A 22,216-nucleotide genomic window follows, 5' to 3' on the forward strand; every position below is an offset into this window, starting at 1 on the left:
GGCAACATAAATCATCACATAGAAGACCTCTACCAACAAATTTAGAGCCAAAAAGAGTTCAATCTTTCCATTACCAAAAGTAAATGTAAAATCACTAGAATCAAGTTTTGAAAGAGAAATCAAATTCAGCCTCATGGACAGTACATAAATATTATTTTCTAAAACAAGAGTAAATCCTAACTCCAACTCTAACCTAACATTTTCTATAAGTTCAACTCGAACTCTGACTCCATTCCCCGCGAACACATTGACTTTATCATCATTTGCCCTCTGCTTATTTTTGAACCCCTGCAAAGAATTAATAATATGAATAGATACCCCACTATCCACTCACCAAGAATGTAATGGAACATCCACTAAACCAAATTCAAAACAAATAAGGACTAGTAAAGTACCTCCATGCATGTCCTTCTCTAGCCAATTCTTATGCCTGAAACATTCAAACTTCTTATGACTCTTCTTTTTATAGAAGCACTTGAGAGCTTTCTTAATAGCAGCTCCTGGGCCTCCAAAATTCTAATTTTTACTTTCAGAATTATGAGTCTGACCTTCCTTTTTGGAATCATTACTCTTTTTCTTGTTATGTGTGGAACTCTTAGGGCGTCACTGATGCACCATATTAGCACACTCACCTTTTCTTCTAAAATATTTTTTCTCTTGAAGACAAATAGAAATAAGTTTATTTATATTCCATTTATTCTTTTGTGTATTATATGTTATTTTAAGTTGACTAAATTGCGTAGAGAGAAAATTAAAAGCTTGATACACAAGAAAAATATTAGGAATAAGGATCTCAAGACTACTGAGCTTAGATGCAATACTATCTAGGTTGATATTATTAGCGTAGCCTAGCCTAGCCTAGCCTCATAGGTAGCCTAAACTTGCATGATTTTGGCCTGGCCTGTCTGAGCCAATTGATCGAACTCAAGCTCCGGCATCATGCCACCAAACCTGCTAGTATAAGTTGAAGCTTCTCATGCATCTTGTAGGAAACAAGTTCAAACCTCTAAGAACTTGGGGAGGAATGTGAAGGCTGCTTATTCCCATCGTTAATTTGAGAGGTTCCTCTTGCCATATGACTTTGAGAAAATTGGCGCATTTCATGAAAACTGCTGCAGTACATGGGAAGTTAGTTGAATCACAATTTGTCATGATCAGGTCTAATGAACCTTTTATATGACAGACTATAAGAAAATATAAAAATATATAAATAAATCTATCTCATTTTATCAGCTTAAACTTTAAGGATAAGTGGTGGTTTCAACCTAGACTGGACCCATTTTCTAGCCTCCCGCGAGGACCATGTAATTAGATATTTCGCATGAAAGACCATTACAGTCTCTCACTCGGGTGAGACTGCTCCATCTACGATCATGTGTCATTGGATGGTCGCTCACAAGAAAGCCGTTCGTTGAACATTCCAACAAAGCCCTGCCTCTCTCAAATGTTGACTCTATGACTACACTTGAAATCCTCTATCACCAAGCCACCCCAAGTAGTTCTAAAACTTCAACTAGCTACCTAAACCCGACCTATATCCTATGTGGGCAAGCATTCGTCGAACAACCAATTAATATGACGTACCTGTGGGGCCAGAGACGAAAAATTTTGGCTAACTAACAATACCTGCACGCATCCCAAGACTACCGGGGCGTTGAACAAGCAATTGGAAGAGTAGGAAAAGTCGGCCAGCCGCCCGCAACTGCACACAAATTGCCGTGTCTCTTCTTCGCAGGCTTGCTTATAAAACCCCATCCTCCCTTCCCTCTCAGCAGTTCATCAACAGCTTAGAGAATCACATTCCCACAACCACCACTGCCGCTGAGATCAAATGGCACGCAGAGGGATCGAGCTGGGTCTGGCCCTAGTCCTCATGGCCATGCTTTACGTGCAAGCCTCAGCTCAGACAAGCTGCACGCCTGCGATCGCGAGCCTCTCCCCTTGCCTCGGCTTCATTACCGGGAACTCGTCCACCCCATCATCCTCATGCTGCTCCCTACTGGCCGGCGTCGTCCAAACCCAAGCTCCGTGCCTGTGCGCAGTCTTGAACGGTGCCGCCGCCCAACAACTTGGAACCATCATCAACCAAACCCAGGCTCTTAACCTCCCCAACGTCTGCAATATCCAGACCCCCTCAATTAGCAGCTGCAATGGTGCGCTCTTGTGAACTCTCTTTCCAAGTGTTTGCCAATTTTACGGACCGCACAAAGCAAATGCTAAGTTCATGTGGTTTTGCAGCTCTCTCTAGGCCGGCAGCTGCACCAACTTCTCAAGTTTCTCCATCGGCACCGTCCGTCCCCGATGCTTCTTCTCCAACTGCAGCATTGACACCATCAGTCCCGGATGCTTTATCCCCTGGCACACCATCAACTCCTTCAGTCTCAAGCATTCCTTCAGGTGCTCATGATGCAACCAAAATTCAGAGGTGAAGTTGCTGCATTTAGTGGCATTTAGTGATAAAGTTTTGTCTGGCATTGATGCAGGGACTGGATCAAAGACTGTTCCTACGACCGGTCAGTCATCAGCAGCTACAAGCTCTGCCAAGGCGACCCCTGCATTCCTCTTCTTTCTTCTACTTGTGGGATCTTATGCTTCAACTTTCTCCACCTCCTAAGTTTGGATGCTTGATTCAGCACTTCATAGATTATTTACATCCATGTGCCATGCATTCATGTGTGAGCTATCGTATTTTCTACTTTGTTGTCCTACTCAGGCAGAGTTCCTCTGGGAGATTGCAAGTGGATTCTTTGCCACTCTGTAGCGGTCGCTTAGATGGATTGTTTGTATTTGTTTATATTTTATATGATTGAAATTGAAATGATTGTTTTTTGAGATATTGTGGTACATTTAAGTACATATCTGTGGCCTTTCTGACATTCTCTTCATATGGTTGGCCTGTGTTTTTGTGGGCCTTTCTAGGAGAGCACGAACTTGGGTTCAAGATATAGTTTGCACCTTTTCATGCGTATCCTGGGGAGCTAATCTTTCTGCAAGAACTGAATTTCTTTTGGCCTCAGCTCATATTCCTCTCGGGGGAAGAGAGAGAGAGAGAGAGAGAGAGAGCTCTCAGCTTTACAAATTTTAAATTATCGAACTCAAGCACAGGTCTAATATAGAGGGAAAGAAAACAAAGAACATGGGTTTAATTCAATGCTTAAACCCAATGCACTAAGGTCCTATTTCGGACTATATAATCTTATATAGGTTTAACAGGACATGGTCCAGTGCCCAAAAATCGTATGAAGAGAAAGGACCAAGAGAACATGGACACCGGAAAACCTGGACAAAATCTCCGCGCCTGGCCAGTAATCTGCCATTAATTTTCTGAAGAGAAAAGGAAGGCCAGGGTCGCCCTGATTTATTAATGGAGAGAAAAAATTACAAGAAAAGAAAGAAAGAGAAGGGAAGAGCAAAATTACAACACTGAGAAGAGAACAAGACAACTAAGGCAGACAAAAAGATCATCAGGGAAAGGTTGGGCGGAATAACTTGACAAAGCCAACGAACCGCCTTTCCACCTAGCAGACCTTCCTTTAACAATGCAAAACAAAGGCAAAAGTTTCCTTCAGGACAATTTCCATCTTTCTAAACCTCAAAGTGCTTCATAGGTAATTTGAAGTCCCTTCCTTTCTATCATCAGTATTTACCCAATCCACCACAACAGTTCAGAATTCAGACTGGTGGCATGGTGGCCTTGGCTTGATGCAAGTCCAACTCTAATCATTCTTTCTTCCAGAAATCTTCTTCCTACCTACCACTGATTATGATATAAATAGCCTCTCTCATGCCATATATTATACTCTTTTCATCCTCTTTTCATGTGTCCATCACTCCAGTTGCATTCTTACTCAAAGAAGGCTCACCCGCTTATGTCAGTCACTCTCAGCAGCTACTTGAACGCAACTAGTTCTAATAGAATATAGATTGATAACCTACAAACAGACCAGACTATCTACGTTACCACTGATTTTCCTTCCCCTGACTGCTCCCTGCAACTCCCCCCATGCCATCCACGCTCATCCGCTACGCCTCTGCACTGTAGTTGATAGCACGGCATCCTCTTTGCTTGGAGTCCCCATTGTTAAAGAACGTTCAGTCCACCTGTGTAAGGCTTGCGATGAGGACGACAACGACGATGATGCCAAAACATCAGGTGCCACACCCCAGTTTCAAGTGCAATATTAGGAGTCATTCCAATAAAAAGAATCTCTCTCTTGGTTCACGACTAACAGCAATTTTTTTACAACAAAAAACAGCTCCATCGATGAATGGCACTATGATACAGACATCTACTTCAATACCACGGCAGATACCACCTCACCACCACCGTCTGCTCCGTGAGGTAAACCTAATGGCCTTAAATGCATCTCTTGGTTCCTCGAAGAATGAGCAGGGAATAATCCAAGCCTGAAACGTTGTGAAAATTTTATTGACAATGTTAATCCTTTATGATTTCATGCCAAAATCATGTTATGAACAATCTGCCAGCACAAATAACAAAACCTACGTTACTGGTCATACAGTCTAAACACCAAGATGAAATTTGGAAATGGATCATTCCAAAACCAAGTTATTTAGACCTAATCTAGCCCATTTGTATGTCATGTTTCAGCATCCATAAACTTGGTGTGCCAAATTATCTGGACCGAACTAAGCTTAACAAGGCAGAGATAATGTCGAGATTTACTAAATCAAAGCTCCATTTGGTTTGTCTGGATCTTTGTTGATATCTCCACAGTATAAGCTGGAGATTTCAATGGGCCAAATCAGGAAATAGTTTATGAAAAATTATTAATACGCTGACCTGAACCCAAATATGACCAGAATGAGGGCCATGGACAAGCCCAATAACATCCCAAATATAAACCTTCTGAAGTGACCATCTGCTGCTCCGCAGCCTCTTGCACATTTCATTCGATCAGACGAAGTATAGGATCCATATGCTATGACTATATAATGTAAAGAATCATCACAACAGTTTTCCATTCGTTCTCCATTTAGACAATCCTGCTTATAAGTGATGGACATATCTCCAACTTTTCCATTCAGGGTGGTTCATGTGGAAACCCTATTTTTGCCCTCTTTCTAACCAACCTTCATCTACACAGTGCTACAAAGATGAATCTTGTAAATAGCTCCCTTGCAAAGCCAGAAAGAATGTATTCACTCCAAGCATTCCTAATTGTGTTGTGATATTCGTGCAGGAAATGCACTAAAGAGGAACCTATGACGAGTGTGACATCCTCTGCAAACAGAGTATATCACCTGCAAACAGGTAAGCCAAATTCATATTAAGAAAGATCAAATTGTGAATCACAAAAAAAAAACTGAATTAAAGCGAAGCAACAAACTAGTTGGCCAGATCTAAATTTTTCACCAATTAGGTCAAGCCATTAGGTCAAACCAGGTCAGGTTTGGCTAAAGGCCTGGTGTAAACCAAAATCAAACTTGGACTGCTTGTAGGTTTGGGATATCTACAACCCAAGGAATCCAATGCATTTCAAATAGGGTCATTGTTTTCTAATCCTACCCATATGACCTCAACTATACAAAATTAACCACTTGTGTCCACATTCTCTGAATAGTATAAAGCTCAATGACAATTCTACAAACAACATCAAACTTTGCATGATGATTCTGAATACATGTGACACCCGTCAACCGTCGGGATCAAAATGTACCTGCACCCTCAATGAAACCAAGGCTTCTAAAGTCCTCCATACCCAACTATTGCTGCTGTAGGTTGACTTCCATATTAAAGCAGGACATTTTTAAGCAGTTCACTGAGACATACTTGTACTTAAATTAACACGACATATCTAAAAATATGTAGCGTGCAAGTATTCTGCTGAACTGGACCTGATTTTGCTAAAGCTGTTAATAATGACATCACTTTGATTGCCAGCTAAAAACTTTTTCAGTATGCCTTTTGCTACCTTCAATGGGCAAAGAGTAATCTATAGTGGTGGCATGACAGAGGAATGAAGAGAAATTCTGATGGTGCAAAATGGAATAGCAGCGGTAAACCTCAAGTGAGCCACATATGTTTAACATGTAGCAAGAAGCTGGCTACTCAATTATATTTTCAATATAAACAATATTTAAATAGCTAATATTCTGCAATTTAAGCATTCTTTTGATCTTAGATAGCAATATAGAAAACAGAACCACAGCATAGACTCACTAAAATTGTCTCGGGAATTAAAACATTTCATGCATGGGAGCGTGACCGGATGAACTCTTCCAGGCGGTCCCACACCTCCAATGCCGCAGCTCTATCTTGATGCCTTTTGAATTTGCTAATCTGCATCATGGATATCGTGTCGAATGATTATAAAAGAAGAAGAAGCAGAAGCAGAAGCAGCCTGCGCATTGACAGACTACAAAAAGGCTTTCATAGATCAACTTACTGAGATAATCTTGACATTCCACTGTTTCACTGTCTTTGCAGATTCCACACTATCATCCTCAAATCGCACAAAAAACCCAATGACTGCATAAGATTCGATTATCACTTCAGAGATCATCCATGCTTACATGTTATCCAGGTAAGACATCCAACAACGAAAGAATTTGAAGTACAACTAACTTGCAATGTGTTGTTAAATATTGCTAAACGTAATGCTTTAAGCAGATATTTTCTTAAGACAAAGTTCGAAAACAGAATACAAATGCATAAAAGCTTTCTTTATCTGTCAAATCTTAAAACTGTTGAAGAAGTGATTGATAAGGAGATGACATCATTATAAATCATGTCAATGGAGTCTCAGTTCTAAAAACTATGAAAATTGAAGACAGTTACCAAAAAATTGAAATACTTGTAGCTTAAAAAGGTATTTCTCCACTCCGTTGAATTTTAATGGTCCTCAGGCAAACCAAGATACTCCAACTCAACAAAGCTTATGAGGTACACCACAAAGCCATAGAAAACCATTCAGGAAGAAGGTTAAAACAAAGACAAAGATCCTCAACAACCAATACTGCTTCAAGCTATTATAGTTGAAGCATGACAAACAATTACATGAGTGCTAATCTATATATAATACTGATGTCACATCCACTAAACATCATGCCAGATTAAAGGTTCCAAGGATTGCAAACTATAAAGGAGAATTCATCATTAAGTGAATTTATAGGCATGATGTAACGCATTTAATACTCCCTTTCACACTCAAGGTTGACCATAGACTAGGAATATGTTACAAGAGATATGACACATCATGCTTCAAATAATTGATTTGATAATATGGAAGAAATACTATGCATGTGCTGTGGCAATCAAAGGATATGCACTATTTGATGAAGGGTCATCCAAGAGACAACTTTGCAAGATGGGGTAAGAGATGCTTAAAGAAGCATGAAAGTGAATCTGGAGTCAGGAGTGCAGCAAAGCATTAATCTAGATATATATATATAGAACACACACAAACAGACACACGTACGCATGCATGCATGCGCATACACACACACACACACACATATATATGTGTGTACGTATATACATATATCTACTTACATATACATAGGTACATATGTATATATATGTACATATATATATAAGTTTTAATTATGCATTTTTTATCTTGACTCTAGTATTCTTGTTGGACAGGGTGTCTTTATAGAGTGTTTTTAAGAGGTGGCTGTGATAAGTCTGTGATAAGCAGTCCAAAGATCACATAGTGCATATCTATCACGCAAGCAGCACATAAGGGTGTATATATGGTTAGCATTTTTAAATATTTTAAAATAAATAATATATAATAAATACAATAGGATCAAACGGTTGCTACTTCCACCAAGTGTTTAATTCTTAATAGCAATATAATCATAACACAATTAACATATTGACATTTTCCATATAAATATGTCTAAAATACCTGAATATTACCTAGACTTGTGAGTCCGAGCCCAAAAAGGCGAGACGACACATATCGACAAGTCCATATGTGTTAAACTTGTTAGATATGCACTCGACATCAAGATTTGCCATACCGGTACCAGACCCTGTACCGGTGCCACTAGTATAGTGCCGGTACAATATGATACGCGGTACGCCAGACATACTGAGTGTCGATACGCCAAGCATACCGGTATCGAATTAATACGGTATGGTACGTCCAGTACCGTCCGGTACGGTACGGTACGGTACAGCATACCTTGCTCGACATGCAAATTCTACCCCTTAAATCAACACAAATAGTCCAACTCTTTCTGCCAAGAATCCAATGAGATAATCCAATGAAACCAGCAAAGATAAGGAAAATGCAATGAGGTTGGTAAGGAGAGAGAGATTGTGCAACCTAGGTCATGGGCAAGTGGCAGTCCTTGGTTGAGGTTGGAAATGGTGATCAATCCAACAACGGGGCTGGCTGAACGGCTTGGAATAGGCTTGCATGCCAAAAGGGATAGTGAAGGGTAGAAGAAGAAGTGGGAAAAGGGAGACAAAGGAGGAAGCTATGAATGGAAGGGGGATAGAAACCAATATGAGAAACCCTATCCCACTTAATTTTCAACATGTTTAATCAACTAAATTTTATCTATTTTATTTTAACTTAAAGCCTTTTAACGAGACTGGGAACAATGGATGATATAGACTAGGATAGAATTTTAACACTTATTAAACTCCGTAAGATATATTTTTAGGTTTTAATACTAAACATACGAATAGGTTTTATAATTTTATCTAGATATATCATGTTTCCTGGATTATATAAAAATTTTATTAGTCATTTTCTGCTCTTTTTTCTCATAACATTTCTTGTGCTCATTTCCCAACTTGGCAACTATGACATTAAAACATTGTCTTTACCTTTTTTATGGTATATTTGCTATAGTTTTATTTCCAATGCATTATGTTACTTAACTTTTTCATTCTTTAATAAATGAAAATTAATATGATGTGCCTAGAATCACCACCAAGCAAATGTCTTGCCTCACATAGTTTAAGCTCCATTAACACTTCCTCCTTTTATCGAATGCTTTATTGGAGACAACCAATAATATGCATTGATTAACTGATGATGTCTTGTTAGTTGACAAGGCTAGACTAGGAAAATAAGGATATAAAAACTATACTGCAAAAATTTTGCAATGCATAACCAAAGCATCGAAACCTAGAAAAGTTCACGTCATCTTTTCTCTAGATCTTATAAAGTAATATAACTAGCAATCCATAGTAATCAATGTATTTAGAAAGCCTTATCCCCACTAAATCCTAAAAGCTATATATGTGTTGGAATAAGCATGTGAGAACTTTCATTATTCTCAAAATGCCTCCATCTCAAAATATCCTTAAAATGTTTGAAATCTTCAAGTATTCTTGTAGTATCCCTACTAAACAACTTTGTTTATTCTCAAAACACCCACATCCTAAGACTATATAAGGGTGTCAATATAGATCTCAAAATATTCCTCCCAAGATATTCTTGTAATAATTAAATACATCTTTTTGCCCAAAATTCCCCTATATTCTAATTTTTTTGCCAACAACTATGACTCTCAATGAATAGAATCCTAATCAGTTGAACTCCTAATTGACAGCAAGATGAGGTCGAAGTCTCCTGTTAAAAGGGGAACAAAGGATTTTGGATTTGCAGGCTTATTGCTATTGGGTGTTGGTTTCAAATTGTCAGATCTCTACCAATAGGATGGCTTTTCGGCTCTTGGACAATCATTTTCCCACATAGATGCCCATGGTTCTCCATGAAAATATTGGTTTTCCACTTGTGATCATATTAATTTTATCATGTAAATTGGACCAAGCCTTCGCTTGGTTCACTACTTTCCATTTGTGACCACATATATGCCATTAGATGTGGGAGACTGGATCAAATTTTGATAGTATTCAAGACTTGACCTCTTATTAAATGTAATCATATGCCATTAATATTCATTCACATATTTTAGCAAAATTAAATATTTATCAGTACAACTATTAATTTAGGTTTCAACTACATTGGAATATTTTGGTACATTAAGATATGTTTCTAAACATCAAAACTATGATTTTATATTTCTAAACATATTTTCTTTTCTAAGTTTATGCATTTTTAAGAAGTAAGGTGGAAGTATCAAGTTAATTATCTTAGTCAAGGTTTTCTGTATACTCTAAAGTCCTACACATGCAGAAATATCATACAGCATTGCATAACTTGCAACCTAAAATACATTTAAAACATGTATTAAAATTAGTCCCAAAATTTGTTAATTATGATCTTAGATTTATGCTCTAGGACATGAATCCAATGATTCAAATATAATTCAATCTCAAATTGGTGGATTTTTCCCCTAGTTTCACCGATCAGTCATGAATTAGCAATTGAGTTATCGATGAAATTAAAAAAATATATGGACGAAAATTATCTAGCTAGAATAACTTTCAAGCTCAAAAATGGTTCTAAAAATAAAGCAATCCGATGCAAAAATTCCTATAGCAGCTTGTCCCCTCTTACTCTCATTTCTATCTTTAAATGGTTGAAAATATGAGAAAAAACACCCTTAAAACCACGTCATAAGTAGCACCTAGGTACTACATAGTTTGGGAGCAATCTGAGATTGGGTTCAAGACAAATTGGCCTCCACCTATCCCTCAACTGCCTGATCCAGCATTGATTCAAGCAGCATGGGGGGACGTATGGATGGTTTTTCCCCAAGGAGGTATCAATATGGTAAATAATGATGGGTACATGCAGAACTATTTGATATATCAAACCTTGAATGATATTAAAACAACTCGCCCCACTATAGCATGCGGTCAATCCACATGGGTGAGGCACGCAGGCATGATGCTTGGGCGAGATGTGCAGGCCATTGCCAAACAATCAACGCACATGCCCGCTTTATTGAGCAACTGGCGCCAACCCTCGCCTATATAAACTACACTAGAAGAACCTCTAGGTACGTTCTCTTGACTACACTATCACGCTGCCACTCTACCACTCCAAACCTTCATTGTTACCCTGAGATCGTTGCCTGTATTAAGCATTGGAGGATCCAACGCAGGATACACTCCAGCAAGAAGACTTTCTTTCTCCTATTTCAAGTCGAATTTGGCGCAGGAGTTTTCGTCCGAGCATAGCCGCCTCCATTGAACCCTTCTTCTGCAGTTCGGAGAGAAGCAGCAGACTCAGGCGGACCTTATCGACCTGAACAGAGGCTTTGCTGACCACTCTAGTGACCTCGATAGCTTGGCACCTATGTCGGGCCGGATTTCAGCGGCAACAGTTTGATATTACTAGATGAAGCTAATGTAACAAAAACAGTAACAACAAACTTACAGTCAATTCAATAAAGCATATCATGAATATGGTTACAAAGCAATGAAAACAGCCAATTGCCAAGAGAGCTGCATAGGAATAACTTTCCCAAGTTACCATATAAAAGATTGGAATTTGTAGACATTTCTGATATAACGAAGCATAATGGATAAATTTTAGATGCAAATTCAGGCACTGAACGTTTAGGAAGCAGCAAGACCGGGGATTACTTCATAAAAATCTAACAGAATCATATTTGTGGATGGATTGAAAGCATGGGCAATCAAGATATAGCAGAGATAAACCAAAGTTAGATGAAACAAAAACAAGCAAACAAACAGTTGATCTACGACACTCACTCTTGTTAAAGATCTCGACATGGTCCTTGAACGGCCAGTCCTTGAACTGCCACTCCTTGCCAAGCACAAAGACAGCGACGACCCGGTCCCAATCCTCGGGCTTGAGTGTGGACGGCTTGTCCCGAACCTCGTACGCCGCCACAGCGCGCTCCCTGCTCAGCTTCTTCTGCACTGTCACACAGTCCGGCCGCACACCCCGCATCGCTTTCATCTTCACATCCGTGGGCACAAACACCCCATCCTCCAAGAATTCTTTGACATTGTAGATGGTGATGAGCGTCTGGGACGCGCTCGGCACAAGAATGATGGGCACCCCCTCCCCGATCTTGCTCCCCTTGAGGTGCATCTTAGGCTTGGGTGCGGCGCCGTCGAGGTCGTCCCCGCCGGCGCGGTCATCGGTTCCAATGAGACGGGTCTTAGCGACGAGGCCGTCCTTGCGCTGCTGCGACTCGAGCCGCTGCCGCTCCTCCTCGCGGCGCGTGGAGGCGACGAGAACGCCGTAGAAGTCGCGGTTGCGGCACTGCAGGAGGGCCTCCCGGTCCTTGAGCGGCCGCTCCAGGGTCCGGATCATCGCCATATAGTCGACGCTTCTCCGATCAACCGGAACCCTAGCAGCGTCGGGGAGGTGGGGCTGGTGGGCGGCGGCGGCGGCGGCGGAGGGGAGGAAGGAGGGATCGTCGGGGCGGTACTCCTCGACGTCGGGGGCGGCGGCGGAGGGGGGAAGGAATTCGATGGCGTCGGCGGAGGAGGTATGGCCAAGGAGGTAGTCGAGGAGGGGTTTGCGGTCGGGGAGGGTGACGGAGGGGAGACGGAGGCTGCGGGCGGACTGGAGGTAGTCGGTGTGCTTGAGGTGGTGGTGGCGGACGAAGAAGAGGAGGGTCTCGAGGGTGTAGAGGCTGCCCTGCTTGGAGCGGTAAGCGGTGTCGGCGGAGCAGGGGAAGGCATACTCCGAGCCGAACCGGAACTCGTCGCCCACCCGGAGGATCTGGTCCAGCTTCCCCTGGACCGTGTAATCCCGGAGGACCGACAAAGGGTCCATCCTCGGAGGCGCTGCGGCGAAAAGAGGAAGGAGTTCGATAACGGAGGGCGAATCCGAGGAGAGAAGAGGGATCAGATGGGGGTTTTGGTCGAAGAGAACGGACGATGCGTACTTTGTGAGAGGGAAGAAGGGGGTGTTTTAGGTTGTATCTTTCGTGCGGAAGAAGGATTCACCTTCCTTCGGGCCATTCACCGTTGGATCATGCGATAGTCCCTCGATAGCCGCCGCGTCATCTCATCGCAAAAATGGACGGTTGTTTGGCATTCCATCATGATTCGCCGTCTGTCTGGCATCCAACACTACATGGGATCCACTCCTCGCCGCAAACCATACTTTTTTTTTTTTTTTTAAGATATTTTTACATAAATACCCTTCTAAATTTAAATTTATAAAAATATTTTTTTTAAATTTATATTTATTTATGTATTCTTATAAAATACTATTTTTTTTTACAAATGCTCCTAATATAACGGTTCTTCTTAATAAAAATCATATTTATTTTAATTAAAAATAAAATAAAATTTTAAAATTATTTTTTTGTCCTTCATTATGATCGTCTTATAAATGTTTCTTTTTGCACATCTATTCATTAAGAATATTTTAGTTATTTTAATTTGAAATCGTTAATTTTTTTAACGATTTTTTTCTATCACTGATAAAAAAAATTAAGTGACAGATTTGCCGACTCAGCCTCTCCTATTGTGACACTTGGTCCTAAAGCCCAGCCCAAACTTCACAGGCCCGTCACTAAGGCAATGCCCTGTGATTATCCAAAACGGAGAACAAGGGGGGAGCGATTCCCCTACTCTCCCAATGTCTTCATGGTGACTGATGCTCACCTCTTTCCTTCCTCCGCGAGCAAGGTAACATTTGCATTTTATATTTAAAAATTAACTAAAGATTATCTTGTCATTCTAAATGGTACAAATTATTATGATAAGATTGCAGTCCTGTTAATTAAATTGCATGATAATACCTTTTATGATTGGATCAAATATGTAAGATTATAAATATTGCATGTTTGATCATGAAAAAAATACTTTAAGATCATGAATATGTATTACCTGACTCTCAGCCCTCCTATGTATGAGTTTGGACTTGATTGTATGATGATCTTTACTAAGGGGGTGGTCATGGTGATACCCTGCCACATGAATATAATGTGGCAACCCAACCATAAGGGTGATCATGGTGATCTCTGCCACGGAGGACATCATGGTGACTCTGCCACGCGAGATATCGTGGTGATAGTTGAGTCGTAGGGATATAAATGCGCTACAATCAGAGTTGTAGAGCTAAAAGGATTGAGTACCCGGATTCAAGTATATAAATATGATTATGATTATAATATTAGACTCTAATATGATGTATTGATTCTTTATATCGACATTATTGAAAATATGATATATAATCTTGTATGGGAATATTATTGATAGTAAATGCTATAAACATTACTTGTAAAGATGTATCATATCTTACATGATTTAATTGAAGCATTATTAATTGAAGCATAAAGTATACTTGTTATTTACTAAGTTGCGAAGCTCATAATCTTCACTACTATTTTTTAGATAAAGGGACCGGAGGTTGGACGGATATTAGCATTTTGAGAAAGTACTAGAGATGGGGCATTCCTGTAGATAGTAGAACATATTTGATTGGTATATGTATATTATAGTGTTTTCTAAATCATATATAAATAGCTTAAATACTAGAAGTATTGGATTGTAAAATTTAGAAGAAGAAGCTCTATGGTATGACTTATAGTAGTGTGTGTAATATATATGATATTTTGGGTTAATAGTTTAGTTATTATGATATTCACTATCTTTGGCATATGAATTGTATAATTTTTAGGGTATATTAAATTTATTGACAAGTGGAATATCTTGCATGCTTATAATGGTAGCCCTGTGAGTATGTGGCGACAACCATACCCTCGAATTGTGATTCTGGGGCCGGGTACATGACACTACTGTTACAATATAGTTCTTAAACTTTTCAGCACCAATTATTTGTTTTTGCAAATGTGGCTTGTTGTATTGTTTAAGATTACCGATCATTAAAGTAAATCCGGTGATAATCCTTGCGTTATGTAAAACAGCTATTTTTTCTAACCTTCCAATTCTTATGATAACCTATGTAATTAAGAAGAAAAGGAAGGAGAAGAAATTTAAAAAAAAGTTATTAGGACACTGGAGTAAAAAATGGCTATATTTCCAATTCTTATGATAACCCTATGCTAGCTGTTGCACTATGTAAAAATGACTATGTTTTCTAACTTTCCAATTCTTATGATAACCCTATTCAGATTTCTGTCACGGAAGTTTGAACTATGTGAAATTTAAACAAAAGGAATCTAACATTAACGGATTCTAACAAGTCTGAAGAGGACCTCTCTTTAAGTTGAGATTTCATGATTCCATACAAAACAAAACTCACCACATCCTCCAAAATGCCAACTACAGTTATCGAACATGAATACCAATTAAATCTTTAAATCTTGCGTAAGGAAGGCATATTAGCATTTATCCATGCGAAACTCTTTTTAAAATTTATCCTATATCTAGAATTTTTTGTAGTAGCCATGTGAATTTGCAAGGGGATTATAACTAGAGCATAGAAAAATAGAGAAGAAAAACTAACAAATTTCATAAGGATGTTAGTACAAGAATACCCGGTCAATGCATAGCTGAAGGTAATAGCCAGGAAAGCCAACCAGGTTGAACATTCCTGACACCGGCTTGTATCTACATCTCTACCACAAATCATGTCATGTTCTATTAGAAACATGAATTATAAAATACAAAGATACCTATTTGCTATCTAGCATGCCATCAATATATGTTGTAACTTTGCTTTCATTTTTTTCCACCTTTTTTATTGTTCATGATTCAATTAAGGAAGAATAAATTGAATACAAAGGGAGATTATTGAATAAAATTGTTTAAGAACTTCACACCATTTTTTCAGAAAAAAGATAAACTTGTCAATCCCTATGATTTTAGGGCGCATTTAGGTTGTGGCACTTGTGGAGTCGACTCTCTTAGGGGGTCGACTCGTTGCTTTCAGGGGCCGACTCTTTTTTTTTTTTTGGTTAGATAGGGGCCGACTCTTCAACGGACTAAGTTTTACTACTATATGTTTTTCTACTGTAGCCGTTCTAGGGTCGACTCATCTTTTTTGGAGGTCGAATCTAGTTTGATTGGAGTCGGCTCGTGAATTCCATAGGTCGACTTGCCAATGCATTGATTTTCTTAGCTCTCTGTCTTTTCTATGTGGCCATTTTAGGGTCAACTCGTCTCTTTCTAAGGTCGACTCCTGTTGATCTGGAGTCGACTTGAGTATTTCATGGGTCGACTTGTCGTTGTGATAAATTTTTTGACTTTCTATCTGTCTTCTAAGAGTGTTCTGAGGTCGACTCGCAATCTGTTGGAGTCGGCTTGTGAAGGTGCATCAGTCAATGATACTAGGGTCAACTCGTTGCAAGCTTAGGGTCGACTCTTGAGATAGCACATGATGAAATTTTCTGTCTTGTGTTCGAGCTTCCAAGAAATATTTTTATGGCCTTTTGGAGTTAGCTTCTTGATGTGGAGGTTTAAATGGATGATCTTCTTTTAAGAGTTCTGGAAGGCTTTCTTCTTTATTTTCTAAAATTTATCACTTAAACTCAAAGCAATAGGATTAGTCAACTATTGACTCAACTATTTTGCATCATCAAAATCAACCCTTTAGTGTTAACAAAGTTCCTTAAAGAGCATAAATTATAAGAAAGCATTTCGAAAAGTTGGCCAAAAATAATGTTGTAGCCCTAGCCTCCTGAGTACCCCACAGAAACCTCCCAAACATCTATTCTAGTTTCGCCAATGTGGCCTTCGGTATTACAGTGTTGGACAAAAGGTTAATCGGGACCGAGCTGAGAAGAGCCCTGATCAAACTGGCCTTGCCCATCATAGAGAGTACCCTCAACTTCCACCCCTCGAGCCATTGTCCGATATTTTGCTCAATTATGCTGCACTCTGTCCTCCGTAACCTCCTCCCAGTAATGGGTATGCCAAGATACCTCCATGCCTCCTCTTGCTCCCCAACACCCATGACATCAGTAATTCTACTCCTGATATGCGGCTTGATCTTCGGACTGAACTAGATAGCTAATTTGGTTAAATTCATCTATTACTCAGACTCCACACAATATGCCCCCAAAATCCTTCTAACAACCACTGCATTCTGAATCATGGCCCAAATCAGGATCATACAGTCATCAGCAAAGAGAAGGTGTGAGATCGGCCCTGAGGAGGGGGTTGGCATATAGGCCTCCAGGACCATAAACAAGGAAGCTACCCAGGGGGCTCTAGGCAGGGCGTCAATACAAATAATGAAAAGATGAGGTGATAGAGGACGACCTTGTCTCAACCTGACCGTAGAGTCAAAGAAAGGCATCAGCGTACCATTGACCATAATAGCAAAGGAGGGAGTCTGCACATAGCCCAAGATCCACCTGGCTCATACATTGTGAAAGCCAAAGCTCACTAATGTCTGAGAAAGAAATTATTAGCTCATCCGATCATAGGCTCGCTCCATATCAAATTTGATCGCCATCAAGCTACATCTACATGGGCCCCTCTGAAGATCATGCAGGAACTCCTGTGCATTAAGGATGTTGTCCGAGATACTTCGCCCACCAACGAAAGTCTCCTGCTTAAGGTTGATAAGATGAGGTAGAACCCCCCTTAGTCTAGACACCATGACCTTCGCAACCATCTTATAAAGAGTGGTGCACAAATTGATAGGTCTATAGTGACTAGGCACTATAGGCTCCATGGCATCCTATCTTTTCGGGACCAAGATGACGTAGGTCCTCTTCCAATCTCATGGCATAGAGGTCGTGCTGAAGAACTGTTGAACTGCTGCAGTTATGTCCCGATGAATAATAATCTAGTCAAGGCTAATTTAGCCTTTCGGACCACCTCTTCATGCCCATCACCCTTTGTTATGTGACCGGCCACCCGATTCTTTTCCTCCTCAGCTCCACCTTCTTGCTTCGCCAGACTCGTCTGCCTAGGCATGTCATCCTCGCCGACGGCCGTCGATAGGTTGCAGTCCACTACCCTCGCCGATTTGAGTACTATGACCGTGACCCCCTCCTCATCCGGGCAAAGGTCGTCACCCCCTCCTCCCTCCTAGGTGGCCGCCGGCTTGCCACTGAGGGCGCCAGACTGTCGGTGGTTCCTAGCTTTCGCCGTCGGGGGCGGAGATTGAGAAGATGATTGGGTCGGTGAAGCTAACCTGATAAGCCACTCTAGGGACTCACCAGGATCTTCTTTATCCAGTATCCCAAGTATCCTGATAGGCCTTTACCTTCATACGAAGTCATGAGCCATGAAAGAAGAGAATAAGCTGCACCTCCCACTATGAATTCTTTGTTTTCTCTACGGACAATCTAACTGCACCTCCCACTATGAACTCTCACAGTGTTTGAAAAAGCCTAAGGTCCTGTTTGGGAGAGCTTTTGGAGGGCCAAAAAGCACTTTCTGGTCCTTCAAAAATATTTTTAGATAAAAAATGATGTTTGGTAAAATTTTCAAAAAGCTGTTTCAGTTTTTGCGGAAAGCTGAAAACAGCTTTTGGGGAGAAGCTCCAATTTGGAGCTTTTCGAAAACGTTGTTTTCAGCTTTCTCGAAAAGCTGTATTTTTGACCAAAACACCCCTAAATAAAAAAAATTCCTCCCAAAAATCTCTCTCACCGTCTGTTCCCCTCCCACCCAAACCCCCTTCCTCTTCCCCACCGCCGCACCCCCTCCCTCTTCCCTGCCCCCACGGTGGGGAGATGCCGAAGAAGAGGAAGACGGGTGGTCTTCCCCTTCCCGTGGCCGCACCCTCCCCCTTCCTGCAGTTGCCACCGATCACAACCCGTTCCCCTCCCGCATCCGCCACAGCCCGACCCCTTTTTGGCGCCGTCGGCCTCGTGAGAGGAGAGTACTTCCCAGGGGCAACCGCGGCCGCCAAGACTGCCGCAGGAGCCGCTGGCCACGGCCCGGCCCCGCCCCCTCCCGCGGCCGCCGCGGCCTGGCCCCCTTCCAGTGCCGCCGGCCGCGCGGGAGGAGAAGAAAGGAGAAGGGGGGAGAGGAAGGAAGGAGAAGAGGAGAAGAAGAGAAGAAAAAAAGAAAAGAAAAAGAAAAGGAAAAAAAAGAAGAAAAGGAAAGAAAAAAAAGAGAAGAAAAGAAAAAAAAAGAATAAATAAATAAATGTATAAATAAATATTTATATAAATGAATGAATAAATAAATAAGATAATAAATAAATATATTTCAAAGATTGGCACGTGCATGTGTAAAATAAAATTCATATTGGCAGTTTTTATCCATTTTGCACAAAATAACTGCACTAGCAGTTATGTTTTGAACAGGCACTATTTCAAAAATTGTGTTGGTTCAGAGTTTAATTCATGGTTATAAATTGCCAATATCCTTCACAGATTAACATAACTTCTTCTACAAAATTTTTCATTTCGTTGTTCTGGAGAATCCTAGTTTTGTTGGCTAGGATTTTATTTTGGTTTTGTTGTATCCTGGAGCAAATTTGCTGGATCACCAACAGCAACATAGTGGGGCAAAATTCGCTTAAGGACAGTGTTAATTCACGCTTCAAGACCGGTTTCAAATACTAAAGTTCCTCCTGCTTCAACACAATCAACCTGCCAAAATAGTCCCTGATCACAAACTCCACTCCTCCCAAGGCACTATCCACCGACATACCACCATCAAAGTTCACCTTGAGATAACCAGAGGGTGGGGGTACCCAAGAAAGAAAGGCAAAACGGGGCGCTGCATTTTAAAATACTGGACCAGTCCATATGACCCAAGCTCACGATCCACGCCATCGTGGGAGGGCACCCCAATAGGCGCAGACGTCGACAAGCTAGGTGGCGCAGCGATCAGTGGGGGTGAGGGAGTGGAGGAGGCGTGGGTGGTGTGGACGAAAGGGAGATTTTGTTGGGCAGTGCTCTCTGCTTGCAACCATGTCGGTTTGGTTGAAAAGTGTGGTCATTTTGCAACCCAATTCGTCCAGTGTTCTTGCATGGTTGACGTTTATGGCCAGGCTGGTTAGATTGCTGAAGCTTGGGAGTTATCCAGAGAATGCCATTTAAGGCTACCACCTCTACGTAGGGATCGCTGCTCAATTCATGCAGGATCCATGGCAATCTCAAATTGGCTAAAATTGCAGCTAAAGAATCTTTCTGAGCTTGAACCAATAGGGTAGGGAATCTTGTTTTGCTTTCAAAGATGTGCTGCCAATATAAAATGGGGAGACGTTGCAATGGCAAGGAAGCAGCTTATGAAGGATGGTTTGCGTAAAAAAAAGGAGATAGGGAAGAGTTGGATAGAAGTTAAGGGCAAAGTTCAAATTTCAGTTGTTGGAGAGCCCAGAATTTGTCTTATGAAACTGAGAATATATGATCTTCATGGTGTGTGGGGGGAACAAAAGGAGCTGTTGAAGCACCATGGTGGGAAGTTGTTACTTCCTTTCGATCTCATTAATTAACTTGCCTTCTAAGATGCCAATGAGGATAGATAAGAATCCTAGGATGTGCTTGGTTCGCGACCAGAATCGGAATTGGAATTGAAATGGAATGAAAATTGGAATGGTCATATCCTCCGACGTGTTTGGTTTGTAATTGAAATCGGAATCAGAATATAATTTGAATACTAGAAGAGAGTAGGGATTGGGTTGTGAAGGATTGGAGCATTCCCATTCTCTTTTCGAATTGGAATGGAAATGGAACTTCTTCCAATGAAATGCTGAAATGGGAGCCACTCATTCCTATTCTGATTTTAAAGTCCAGCTCCTACCAACCAAACAATACCCCTAAAGTTGATAAGGACTATTGTTCTTATATAAAGTTTGCCTCCTCAAGTATCTTTCACAGGGAGTGTTAGGGATATTGAATGATTTCATCATTTTAGTGATGGCATTTGTTCCTGCTAGGGTTGGAAATGGGCTCGGGCCAACCTGAAGCCCATCAGGGCGGGCCGACTTCGAGTCAAGGTATGGGCTAAGTCCGAAAAGTTTTGGGTCGAGTATGGGCTTAATTATAGCGCCTATTTATATCTCAAGCTGGGCTTGGGTATATCCTTGGCCCAGACCCGAGCCCGAGCCTGAGCCTGGATAAGACCCAATACGGAGCCCAATTTTAAGCCTGAACTTGACCCGGTTCCGTTCCAAAGTGGGTCTACTCTCCTGAGGCTCAACCCAAATTTAGGCTCAAAGTAGATTAGCTGGGCTTGCTTCTCTCAGAAGAGTCCCAAACTCCTGACTTGGCGATTCTTGATTCCCCACTCCCAATTCTCAAATCGAAGCCTAGGGTTCTTTGTTCTCTACTTCTCTATCTTTGATTTCTCATCATTCCACCTCCACGGCCACTCCAGAATCTAATCTGGCAGTCCCTCATCGCCATTCTCCGGTCTCCAGTCATTAATCTTCCTTAAAGCTTGTTCCTCATCGTCGTTTACTAGTCGCCAATCGTCGGTCCAAGTAAGGTAAAGTTGTGAAGATGAGCCCCCTATCATCAGTTGACTGCAAATCACTGAGAACTTAAGGTACCCTGATCTCTCTCTCCACTCTCTTTTATCTTCATTTTCACCGTGATTGACCTAGCCTAGCTACCCTCTCATTAAGCCAATCGTTCCTCCACCACCATCCCCACCGCTGCCACAGCCTCCATAAGCATCACCTTGTTCCTATTGCTGCTGATGGTGTCGTTGCTCCACCTTGGTGGGGTTGGCGGTGGCGGATGCTGGAGGTTTGGCCGGGGCAAATATAGATTATTTGGGCTTGGGCCTGAATAAACAAAATGTTATACAAGCATAATACCGAGTCTCATTGGGCTGGGCTCGAGCCAAGGCTTTCAAAAAAAATTTTGGGCCTAAGCCCGACCCGAAGCCCGAAATTTTCTCCTAATATATGGACCAACATATCTGCTAATGGTTTTATCTTATGCATTGGCGAGAGATTAGCCAAACTTTCCATTTTAGGGTCTATTTGACCATTCCAATAGGGTTGGGCTGAAAATCTTGTAGGATTCATGAATTGGCCTGTCTATTTAAGCATGGCCCTATATCAACCAAATATCACCCATCCCAAATTCCGTTGGAAGAAAAAAAAGTCTCTATAAATATTTTTTTTTTTCTCATAGCCCAAAGGCTTGGATTTGGACTGTGTTTAAATAGACTTTTAGAAAATGCAAGATAAAGTCTGATTTTCAGTCTAATCCTATATGGTATCCAAATTGGCCAGGGGCGGCCCAATGCATTTAAGGGCTTAAAGCAAACTCACTAAGGAGCGGCTTTTTTTTTTTTGAAAAATGATGAAAAAATTTTAATAAGTGCAAAATACCTTAAAAAATTATTTAAAAATAATTCGTCTAACTTTTTGAGATGCAAAAGTACTAATCAAACTTTTGTATTCAAAATTTATTAAAATACTGTTTTCATAGGATGATGGGTCAAAATACTGTGACAAGTGAGATGCAAACGATACAAGGTGATGGGTGAGACACCTCAATG

General features: G+C 40.9%; 2 protein-coding genes across 4 annotated transcripts; one reads left to right on the forward strand and one right to left on the reverse strand.

Annotated features, from left to right (window-relative positions):
* Positions 1-1,765: 1,765 nt before the first annotated feature.
* On the forward strand, positions 1,766-2,834 carry LOC103696840 (non-specific lipid transfer protein GPI-anchored 19-like). Its single transcript, XM_026801037.2, has 3 exons — positions 1,766-2,153; positions 2,239-2,397; positions 2,484-2,834. Exons 1-3 carry the CDS (start codon positions 1,832-1,834, stop codon positions 2,612-2,614), a joined length of 612 nt encoding a protein of 203 aa, XP_026656838.2. The 5' UTR covers positions 1,766-1,831; the 3' UTR covers positions 2,615-2,834.
* Positions 2,835-3,325: 491 nt separating this feature from the next.
* Positions 3,326-12,776, reverse strand: LOC103696837 (protein CDC73 homolog). Of its 3 annotated transcripts, none has more exons than XM_008778559.3 (4): positions 11,615-12,776; positions 6,411-6,493; positions 6,185-6,304; positions 3,326-4,407 (listed from the first exon to the last, which is right to left on the reverse strand). In XM_008778559.3, exons 1-3 carry the CDS (start codon positions 12,651-12,653, stop codon positions 6,212-6,214), a joined length of 1,215 nt encoding a protein of 404 aa, XP_008776781.1. In that variant the 5' UTR covers positions 12,654-12,776; the 3' UTR covers positions 3,326-4,407; positions 6,185-6,211. The 3 variants fall into 3 exon arrangements, with proteins under 3 accessions (XP_008776781.1, XP_008776782.1, XP_008776780.1); XM_008778560.4 differs by lacking the exon at positions 3,326-4,407 and adding an exon at positions 4,869-5,265; XM_008778558.3 differs by lacking the exon at positions 3,326-4,407 and having other exon boundaries at positions 6,005-6,304.
* Positions 12,777-22,216: the final 9,440 nt, after the last annotated feature.

Source organism: Phoenix dactylifera, chromosome 4 (assembly GCF_009389715.1).
Source record: "Phoenix dactylifera cultivar Barhee BC4 chromosome 4, palm_55x_up_171113_PBpolish2nd_filt_p, whole genome shotgun sequence".
NCBI classification, from domain to species: domain Eukaryota; kingdom Viridiplantae; phylum Streptophyta; class Magnoliopsida; order Arecales; family Arecaceae; genus Phoenix; species Phoenix dactylifera.